Source organism: Eupeodes corollae, chromosome 3 (genome assembly GCF_945859685.1).
Source record: "Eupeodes corollae chromosome 3, idEupCoro1.1, whole genome shotgun sequence".
In the NCBI taxonomy this organism is placed as follows: Eukaryota; Metazoa; Arthropoda; class Insecta; order Diptera; family Syrphidae; genus Eupeodes; species Eupeodes corollae.
Window position 1 is genome coordinate 123,004,579 of NC_079149.1, and position 11,563 is coordinate 123,016,141.

The window sequence follows — 11,563 nt, forward strand, 5'->3', positions numbered from 1 at the left end:
GAATTCTAGGTCATCCTTAATCCCCTCAATCCCTCACTATAGCAGCTCTCGAAGGCAGGGCAAGGCAAGGCAAGACAATGCACTTTGTGGATATTTGTTATCTGTATCTCCGACCTTGCAATTCCTTTGCTATTGTTGTTTACAATTTATTTTATTTGCATGATGTTATGCAACTTTTTTAGCATTGGACTTAATCAAATAAAAAGTTAAATTCCAACTAAATATGTAATCTTTATTTTAAGTTGAACGTTGCTTTTGTTTTTAAAAAGATTAAACTTTCCTCTATAAGTTTGGAGATTCCTTATCTTGAGGTGTGTCTCTGCTTGTCTTGTTTTATCTTCCATGATATATTTTTGTTTAAAATGTGATTTAAGAGTTGTAAGCAGCAAACTTGCCATATTTTCTTTAATTTCCTCTTAAACACTAAAATTCTTAAAAACTTTTTTCTTTTTATCCATATTTGGAAAGCCTATTAAAACAAATTACTACAAAACCAATTTTCTTTTCATTTTAGCAGAATTGTGGTCCCGAAATACAATGGATCGATAACCAGCGTCCATTGTTCACGGTTACATTCCGCTTGGATTCGACAGTCCTGACCGGCGACCAGCATTTACACAATTTCTTCGCTCATGCCGAGAAGCTCCTGGAAAGTGGAAAAATCTCCGCAATCCCAGCTGAGTCTGAAACATGTAAAATACTCAAAGCAGCTCATGCAATTCACATAACCTCACTTATAACATTCCTGCCAACGGTTCTCAATGAACTTTTCACACTACTTGTGAACACAACCAGTGAGGAGATTGGTCTCAATGTCATACGACTTCTGACCAATATCATTCACATGGTTATCGAGGAAGCTGGACGAAAAGAACTCCTAGCTTCGTATACAAAGTATGTCTTCTATGCACCAAATTTCAGCCAGAAGGGACTGGGCAGCCAGACTAGAACAGTTCATGGTGAATTATGTCGTCATCTGCCGGCGATTTTGCATCCTACCAATACCGATTTTCTGATAGTCAACAAATTCATGAAATACTCGGGGATTTTCTTTGAGATTGTGATCAAGAGCATGGCTCAGCATTTGCTCGACACTGGGCGAATACGAATGCATCGAAATGAGAGATTCCCCAAAGAGTTTCCGGCCAGAATTGAGTCGTTGATTCAGGTGCTGGTGCCATATTTGATAGCCCGCTATAAGGATCTGCCAATCGAGACACAACAATTGAACAAGTCGCTTTCGGTGTTTGTTAAGCGATGTCTGACTTACATGGATCGAGGGTTTGTCTTTAAGTTGATTCGATTCTATATGGAGAGCTTTGCTCCGGGAGATCCTCGAACTCTGCAGGAATTCAAGTTCAACTTCCTGCAGGAGATTTGCCAGCATGAGCATTTTGTACCACTGAACTTGCCATTCCTCTTGAATCCTAAGAACCGCCCACCAGAGATGATGCATCATTTCACGTTGTCCGAGGATTTCTGCCGGCAGCACTTCCTTTCCGGCCTGATGTTGCAGGAGGTGAAGGGCAGTTTGAATGAAATGGCCAATGTGAGACGTCATGCATTGGGAATCTTCAAGAATCTCCTAGCGAAGCATGAATTAGATGATAGGTATCAAAACAGAGGACAATTGGGACGAATCGCCCTGCTGTACGTCCCCTGGCTCGGCATTGTTCTGGAGAATCTGAATAGAATTCCTGATCTCATGGAAGAGGGAGCCCAGAAGCAACCATTTGGAGGCGAGAGTGGTTCGTTCACTCAGCGAATCTCATCGAGCAGCAGTTATGTGTTTTCCAAGGACCTGGGAGTGACGTCCTCCTCCAGCACACCCCGTGCCCGCAACAGAATGACCCTCCACATCGAGCATCCAAACCCAATGCGTGGTTCCATGAACATCAAGGACTCGAATTATCTGGCAGCCATCGCTGGACAAATCATAACAAATGGAAACTCAGAGACATCGTTGAACTCTCTTAATTCAGAATCCGGTTCCAATGACACAACCCACATCCACAACGACAACGAAGTTGCCCTCCGGAATGGACATAACCGTTCGATAAGTGTCACCCAACCGATGACACGAAGTGACAAATTCTCAGCAATAGAAACTAAAGATCTGCTCACAGCATTTCTCTTTGTCATAAAGCACCTGGCCCAGGATCAGATGATTGGATGGTGGCAGAATTGCACTGAGTCAGAAATTGTTTCATTCCTCACCATCCTTGATCTGTGTCTAGTCCATTTCCGCTATGTGGGAAAGAAAAATCTCATTTTGAATGATGATTTGGGTAAGAGCAGTCGCCTGGCCAAGGCCAGCACATTACCAGCTCGAATGGCGCCGCCAAATATGGAAAATGGCAATGCCCACGAAACGGGCACTCTAAATCTCACCCAGAATCGGGAGAATCTAGTCGAAGAAACTGTACGTAGTCAGTTGGCATTGTATGAGTCGAATTTTGCCACCGAAGTCGGTATGATCATCCTCGATTGCATGGGACTCTATTCGATACAATTTAGGGATAAGTTGAACGAGAGTTGTGTGTTACCAAAGTTGGCGCGAGTTTATTTGCGTTATTTGCAGCTCGGTCAGTCCGAGAACCTTTCCAAACACGTGTTTGCTGCCCTTCGAGCGTTTATAAATAACTTCTCTCCAGCGCTTTTCAAGGGAAATGCTCTTCTCTGTGGACAAATGGTGTATGAGCTGTTGAAGGCTTGCGACAGTAGATTGGTGACGATTCGGCATGAATCCTGTGCCGTGCTCTATTTGCTGATGCGAAGTAATTTCGAGTTCAGCGGACGAAAGGGTCTAACGAGAGTTCACCTGCAGGTGATAATTTCTGTATCTCAGATGATTGGCAATGTGATTGGACTGAACAATGCCAGATTCCAGGAGTCTCTGTCGTTGATCAACAGCTATGCGAATAGTGATAAGGCCATGAAGGGAACCGGCTTCCCGGTTGAGGTGAAAGACTTAACACGACGCGTACGGACAGTTCTAATGGCCACAGCCCAAATGCAAGCTCATCACATGGATCCAGAGCGTCTTCTGGAACTCCAACTATCTCTAGCTAATTCCTATGCATCCACTCCCGAACTCCGACACACTTGGCTTATCACCATGGCTCGGAATCATGAGCAAAATGGAAACATCTCTGAAGCAGCTTGCTGCCACTTGCACATTGCTGCTCTTATGTCAGAGTATTTGAAGCTGAAGGGTTGTGGGACTATGGATTGGGGTGCTGCTGCCTTCACTGCCATATCAAGAAATATTCCCCGTGACGAGAAAGGTTTGAAATTGGATTCAGGAGCTCAGGATTCTCAATATACCGAACAGATGATCTTAGATCAGTTGAAAGAGTGTGCAGACTATTTGGACAGAGCCGAACGATTCGAATGCTTAGGACCGTTGTATAAATTGATTTTGCCAATTTATGAGAAACGACGTGACTATGTGGCATTAGCCCATTCCTATGAACATCTTACACAGTCATATAATAAGGTAGTTGAAGTGAATCGTTCCGGGAAGAGAATGCTCGGAAGATTTTACAGAGTGGTTTTCTATGGACAGGTAAGATGGATAAATAAATAGACCACAACAATAACACAATGCTTATTCGCAGTTGTTTCCAGAAACGCTTTTGCTTCGCTTATGACAAATTCTCTTATTGACTTTTTTTTAATTTTCTTTCTTCCTGTTCCAGATTTACTTCGAAGAAGACCATGCTGTTGAATTTGTTTATAAAGAACCTAAGCTGACTTCGCTAAGTGAGATATCTGATAGACTATACAAACAATACAAGGATAAGTTTGGAGCTGAAGTTGTCAAAATGATTATGGATTCATCACCGGTAAGTTAAAAATGATATCATTACTTGCCAGTGTGCCAGGAATATTTATGCCAAAAGATTGTTCTACCGAAAAAGGCAAAAAGTACCAAACTCAGATTTATATCGTAAGAAATTTCTTTTTGAAAATTGTAATAATAGCCTTTTTAGATATAGTTTCTCACTTTCTTTGTAAAGGGTATGCCAAATACAAGTTTCTTTTTTAAAATGCTGAAAAATGAACACAAACATTTTTTTTCCACCTATTATTGCCTCATTAGGAAGAGTAAACGCTCTCATTAATTATGTAACGCAACGTTGTTCAAGTTGTTTCCTCAGCTGTTGGGCATTCTGTCACTTTCATTTTCCACTCCCTACTTAAAAATTTCGGGCTGCAGCTTACGGATTACTTGGATGGTATAAATAATTTCTAAATTTTTGGCATAATATAGGTCCTTTACGGTTATCCAATACCCACACAAAATTATAATTGACATCATCAAGTGTGCCATAAATGGATTGTGGAATGGTCTGTGTGACATGGCGCGACATCCTGAATGAATCAGGCGTCGTGAAAAGAAAAAGCCGCGGCATGGGATTCCATTGCAAATTAGTTCAATTCAAAGAATGGATCCCATTGCCGGACAACGGATGCGTTGAAAACCAAATACGAAAACTTAAGAAAAAGAGGAAAAACAAAGAAATTTAAATTCAATTCAAATTGAAATGTCACCGTGGGAAGTGGTTCCAAACGCAGAACTGGAGTTTAAACTGCAGAAATTGTTCGGTTAATTTGATGTGGAAATTAAACTGATTTCAAGGGTTAAACGAAACTGTGATACCGAATAAATTCTTGAACTAAAGTTTAAACCCAAAGTAGAGTTTACTGATTTTAAACTTTAATAAAAAGTTTAGAATGGAATTTTTAAATACCTACGCAGGAAAGATCTTAAGATCAACCTGCTATCACAATAAACATAATGTCTAGTCAAGTAATAGTTTCCACCAGCATACTCGATTACTATCGTGCTGGCTCCAGTTTCAAATGCCATGTAAGCGTGTATCAGCCTCAACAAGGTTCCAATTCAACCGAGGATGAAAATTGTAATAATAGCTTTTTTAGATATAGTTTCTCACTTTCTTTGTAAAGGGTATGCCAAATACAAGTTTCTTTTTTAAAATGCTGAAAAATGAACACAAACATTTTTTTTCCACCTATTATTGCCTCATTAGGAAGAGTAAACGCTCTCATTAATTATGTAACGCAACGTTGTTCAAGTTGTTTCCTCAGCTGTTGGGCATTCTGTCACTTTCATTTTCCACTCCCTACTTAAAAATTTCGGGCTGCAGCTTACGGATTACTTGGATGGTATAAATAATTTCTAAATTTTTGGCATAATAAAGGTCCTTTACGGTTATCCAATACCCACACAAAATTATAATTGACATCATCAAGTGTGCCATAAATGGATTGTGGAATGGTCTGTGTGACATGGCGCGACATCCTGAATGAATCAGGCGTCGTGAAAAGAAAAAGCCGCGGCATGGGATTCCATTGCAAATTAGTTCAATTCAAAGAATGGATCCCATTGCCGGACAACGGATGCGTTGAAAACCAAATACGAAAACTTAAGAAAAAGAGGAAAAACAAAGAAATTTAAATTCAATTCAAATTGAAATGTCACCGTGGGAAGTGGTTCCAAACGCAGAACTGGAGTTTAAACTGCAGAAATTGTTCGGTTAATTTGATGTGGAAATTAAACTGATTTCAAGGGTTAAACGAAACTGTGATACCGAATAAATTCTTGAACTAAAGTTTAAACCCAAAGTAGAGTTTACTGATTTTAAACTTTAATAAAAAGTTTAGAATGGAATTTTTAAATACCTACGCAGGAAAGATCTTAAGATCAACCTGCTATCACAATAAACATAATGTCTAGTCAAGTAATAGTTTCCACCAGCATACTCGATTACTATCGTGCTGGCTCCAGTTTCAAATGCCATGTAAGCGTGTATCAGCCTCAACAAGGTTCCAATTCAACCGAGGATGGAGTTTGCCGATGCTTCCTGTTCCCTCTGGAACACTCCGATGTTCATTTGCTTAGGTCATCGTAGTGGTTAGGAACGCAGTTTTTGACCAGGGCAAGTGGCATTATGGCTCATGCAGTCCATGGTTTTCTCGTATTGTCCAGGTGTTATTCTTCCTGTTGACACAAGTTGGTCCACAGATCGTACGTAAAATCTTTCTCTCGAACATTAATTTATCTTACATGTTAAGAATTTTGTACAGCTTTTCCTTGGTACTTAGTGACAGGGCCTTGCTATCTAAGACCAAAGAAACAGCTATTAGCAAGATTCATTATAGGTAAAGCTAGATGAATTGTTTGACCACCTCGAACTAATACCTTCCAATGGTCAAGTTCTTATCAAGTCTGCGATTAAAATCGAGACTCTTCGATGCAGCATATACTTCGTTTTGTCGTCAATTATGAAAAGACCTATGTTGTTCGAATTAAACTCGATATTGGAAAAGGCACCAGTAACTGTTGGTTTGGTTCTATGCATAATATCGAAGTAATCTGCATATTCTTTATTCGTATTGGCCGAGGAGTTGCTCCCTATGACAGTGTTAAAAAATATTGAAACAGCTAAATGACAACTCATCGCCTTACCAAGTTTACCAAGGCTTCTGTTGAATCTCTGCTATTCTGATAAGGCTTATCAGCTTGACAAACTCAATATAAAACGGTATAGTTTTAATCTATTAAACAGTTATAGGCTGCTTTAAAATCGATGGAGAGGCGATGTGTGTCAATATTAGATTTATTTTGTTATACTTCGAGAATGTTCTATTGTAAAAGAATTTTTTTCGAATTCAAATGAAAATGTCAAAATTAGAATTTGCCTTGCACAAGAACATGCCTCCGTGGCGCAATTGGCTAGCGCGTTCGGCTGTTAACCGAAAGGTTGGTGGTTCGAGCCCACCCGGGGGCGATTTCCTTTTTTATTTTTCAATACAAATTCTTTGTATTGCTTACCTATCATTTATTTAATTTCATTTTAAGGTTGATGTCAATGGATTGGATACAAAACTTGCTTACATCCAAGTCACCCACGTCATCCCCTATTTCTGCAAAGACGAACTAGACAACCGTCTAAATGAATTCGAACAGAATCATGATGTGGATACGTTTATGTATGAAACACCATTCACAAAAACCGGTGGTGCCCGTGGTAATGTTGAAGACCAATGGAAGAGGAAAACCATCGTCACAAGTAAACATTAAAATCAAATGATTCATAATAATAAATTTATAATTGTAATCAAAAATCTTAAATTTTTCAGCAACATACTCTTTCCCTTATGTGCTCAAAAGAATTCCAATCAAAGATCGTCAAATAATCGAACTGAGTCCCATCGAAGTTGCCATCGATGAGATGCAAACCAAAGTTTCCGAATTGGAAGAAGTGATTCTACCACCAGCCGATGTGAAGAAACTCCAACTGCGTCTACAGGGAAGTGTTGCAGTTACAGTTAATGCTGGACCATTGGCTTATGCTTCGGCGTTCTTGGATCCTAAGATATCAGATAATTTCCAAATTGATAGAGTTGAAGATTTGAAAGATGTTTTTAGGTAAAGTTTTTCTTAAACAAACAAACGAAATACAAATTGACATGAAATTTAATTTATAGGGACTTCATAAGCGTTTGCAACACGGCCCTCCAATTGAACGCTCGCATGATTTGTAGTGACCAAATCGAATATCATTCCGCCTTGAAGGACAACTATCAGAAACTATGCAGTGCATTAAGTGAGCTACTCGATGAGCCTTTTACTCCGCTGGACGAGAGTTGTAATAGCACGCAGCATCGCAACAGCATGGCTTTATTCAATGCAATCAGTGGCGCTGCAAATAACTCAAGTACTGCTTAAAAACAATAATCAAACAAACAAAAAACTAATTGCTATCAAGAAACAAAAGGGATAGAGAAAAAGAGTAGATTAACCAAGAGAAATTAATATGAAAACACATAATTCACAATCAAATGCACAACCAACGCCCTAACAACAACTAACCCCCCCATTCCTTGTATTGTTATTGTCCCACCATTCCCCATTCCCTACAAACCTTTTATTGTTTTACCTGTTTTGAAATGTAAATCTGGAATGTTATAGAAAATTATATAACAAAAAGAAAATAATTGTATTGTTTGTGTTGCATGATTGATAAATGTTTTGTTTTTATAGGTTTTGGGTATTACAGCGTTTCTTAAAAACATAGTGCGTGCCACAGGTGCACCACCTTCAACACAACCCTGCCAGTTCCATTAAAAAAGTAATTAAAGAATAATAAAACTAAGTCAACGCACAAAATAAATTTTTAAACAAAGTAAATGTTCATCCCGAAAAATCTTAATCCTTCAACAAACAAATATCGTAAATGTGTTAATTTATATCGTAGATTAAATTAAATTTATTAGAATTATGGATTGGGAGCAAAACAAGAAAGTAACCAGCATAGAAAAATAGAAATTTTATAAATAACGATTTTGGTTTATGTCTATGACCGTTTATTGTCTTTTAACATTTATTTGTGTTGATAAATATTTCTTTCCTTTTATGTGTACTTTTCTAATAAAACTGGTCAAACCTAATTTGTTTATAATCAATTAAATAATATATCATATTTAATATTTATGTACTATGTAGATAACGTAGAAATTTTTGATATGAACGAAAATATAAAATAGAAACTTAAAAGTAAAAAGAAAAACGAATGTTTTAAACATCAAGTTAGTAAGTAGCTCTGATGATGATTATGATACAAATGATGATAGTTTTTTTCTGTCTCAATTTTGTAATATTTTAAATATTTTGTTAAATTGCTATGTATAAATGCACAATGCATGACAAGTGTGTTTATTTATATATACATATATATTATCCTATCTGTGGTCCATTTGATACAAAACAAAACAAAAACTTTATGAATTGTATGTATTTTTGTTGCTTCCTATAAATAATATTATTTAAATAAAATGTCTACTCTTATAACCTTTACCTAGTCATTTAAGAGAATACACTTTAAAAATGTATTTACATATATGTATATTTCTATTTACGTTTATTTTGTTATATATATTTACTTTATTTTTCTCGAATGTAATTTTTTATTTTTTAAGGCTATGATTAGGTGTATTTTTATTTCTCAAAGAAATTTCTTAATAAGTTTTTTCTTTCTTTTTAATATACTTTTTATAAAAAGTAATATTATCAATATACGTACAAATAAAAATTAAAATATAAATATAAATGTTGCTTAACATATTAAATATACATAATGAAATTAATAATTTCAGAAAACAAACAAAAATATTTAAAATATCAAATTAGTGTCTTTTAAAAGCTATTAATGTTGTTTCTTTTTCTATTTCTTTCAAAATCAAAATAAAATAAAATTATAATGAACTTATTTGAATAATATATTATACGAATATAGTTAAAATAATGTTTAAAACAAGGTAACGATCGAAATATAAATATTATATAGATGTGGAACAATAAAATAAAAAAAATGACAGCGGAAATCAACTTTATATACGGATTTATTAGATGATGATAATAATAAATGTTTTTTTAAAAATAAAATAAAAAATACAAATTTGGTTTTTATTTTTAACAATTATTCATTGGTACACAATATTCATTAAAAATTCTTGTGGATGGGGTTGTAGATGAAGTTTTGAGTAAATATGTCATATGTTTAGTAAGCGGATTGGAATTTGCCAGATGACTTAAATGTTTATGTTCTCAGCGAGTCATTAAACAAATAATTAAATAATTTTCCAGACCAGATGGAATTCCTTCAAATGGGTAAATTAATTACTTCGATCATTAAAAAGGGAAATAATTCTCATGGTAATTACAGACCAAATTCTTATGTGTGCTGTATTGTCAAGCTTTTTAAACAAGTTGCTTGTAAAAATGTACTTACATTTTTGCTTAAGTGCTCAAATCACACTAATTATTCTAAAGCTTTGCACCACTTTCCCAATGGGTTTCAACCTCAATTTATCATAATATGGGTTTCTTCTTAAATAGTTTTTATTAGTTAATTTCAAAAGTTGTTTCCAAACCTTTCATTGCTAAATTATGAGTTTCCCAGGGTAGTCATTTAGGACCACTTATTTTTATCTTACAATCAGATATCAATGATGTAGCCTTTTGTGTACGTTAAAGTAACATCTCAATCTTTGCGCATGATATGAAAATCTTTAAAAGAATCTTTTAACGATCGTTTATTTCTCCAAACTGAAACCGATGTTTGCAACCAATGTACTATCTAAACTATCAGACGTTCTCTGTCTTTTTCCAGCAAGTATTTGTTTATTTGTTTTCTTTTATAAGGTTATTACAATTACTGGTTTCATTTGCAGACGATTTTTTGAAAATTAATGGTTTTTTGAGATAAAGATAATGCGGTGAAAAAAATCCTTACAAACATAATTGAGATTTCCCTCGTTATGGAAAATGCGCAATGTCATCATCTGAAACTTATTATCAGTTTCATGGCACTTATCAAAAGGATTCTGTATACCACCCATACTCATTTTATCTTACTGTGCGGTTCGCTTTCAAAAATTCTGTAATTTTTTTCTCTATAAAAATTGCACTTTTGCAGGGGTATACTGGGCGTATACGCACTTTATTAATTAATTAATATTATTTTTCCATATTTTTGTGCTCGTTTTTTTCTAATCGTTTCATTACCTTATTGAGAGAGAATGGTTGGTTCGAAATCCCAGTCTTATCAGTTATTTGTTGTATGTTTTCCTGTTTTTTTTTTTTATAAAAGTTGTCAGTTGAATTTTTCTAATTAATTTACTAAAAATACCAACAATATTTTATTTTGCATATGATGAAATAGTTTGATTTAATATATGTAAGTCGAAAATCAATGTTTATCAACTTCTAGCAATGTTTGTTTTAGGTTTTTAAAATATTACAAAATTATTTTTTTCGTTTTTTTTTTTGATTTATAAAAATATATCAGTTTGATGTCACGTCAAAAAATAAAGTGTAAAGTTTAAATCGCTAACGTTATTGGTTCGAGAGATATTTTGGCCGATCGTACATTTTTTTTTTGAGAGTCGATATCTTCACAACTTGGCTTTCATTTTGGCCAGAAGTATGCAACATAAATTGATTTTTTTCAACAAAAATACTTTCCATACATTTTTATTTAGACATTTCATTCGAAGAAACTTAACTTACTTGAGCTCTGAGTAGAAATAGAAGTGGTTCATAACAATTCTTATATTTATGCTTCAGAATCTATTAGTCTTACACGTCTTTGACTCAACTATACTCAATGCTAAATAAAACAGAATTATAGTTCGATTAAAGGGCAAACAAGCCTAGAAGAAAATTTAGGAGTGTATGTTATATTTCAATAAAAAAAAAATAGGTGTGAAGAAATGTGGCCTTGAATTCCAAAATATGGCAAGTTTTTTTCTCAGCTTGCGATAGAGTACTTCGGGGGTTAAAAACAGCTAATTTGTTCGATTTTGGTGTCAAGCATATAAAAGTTCAGTTAAAGTAAAAAATATGATTAATTAAAATGTGACACCCAATAACTGGGTCTATGATGTTTACATTTCACCCTTTACCCTTCCAGATACCGCTGGAAAGGTTGTTCCCATATTGATGCCGATGTCGTACTTTCAACTATCCAAC

The 11,563-nt window shown here is 35.3% G+C and overlaps 1 protein-coding gene and 1 non-coding gene across 9 annotated transcripts in view; both read left to right on the forward strand.

Annotated features, from left to right (window-relative positions):
* Positions 1–9,488, forward strand: part of LOC129949854 (dedicator of cytokinesis protein 9) — an 85,647-nt gene extending 76,159 nt beyond the window's left edge. For 3 of the 8 annotated variants that reach the window (XM_056061534.1, XM_056061532.1, XM_056061538.1), the window contains 6 exons: positions 515–3,568; positions 3,702–3,848; positions 6,890–7,100; positions 7,171–7,459; positions 7,519–7,748; positions 8,075–9,488. In XM_056061534.1, coding sequence (XP_055917509.1) covers positions 515–3,568; positions 3,702–3,848; positions 6,890–7,100; positions 7,171–7,459; positions 7,519–7,748; positions 8,075–8,100 — 3,957 coding nt within the window. In that variant the 3' untranslated portion in view covers positions 8,101–9,488. Of the gene's footprint in view, positions 1–514; positions 3,569–3,701; positions 3,849–6,889; positions 7,101–7,170; positions 7,460–7,518 lie in introns of all 8 variants that reach the window. The other 5 variants (XM_056061536.1, XM_056061540.1, XM_056061537.1 and 2 more) reach the window with 3 other exon arrangements.
* Trnan-guu (transfer RNA asparagine (anticodon GUU)) lies at positions 6,745–6,818 on the forward strand. The gene has a single exon. It is a non-coding gene; the product is annotated as a tRNA-Asn (tRNA).
* Positions 9,489–11,563: the final 2,075 nt, after the last annotated feature.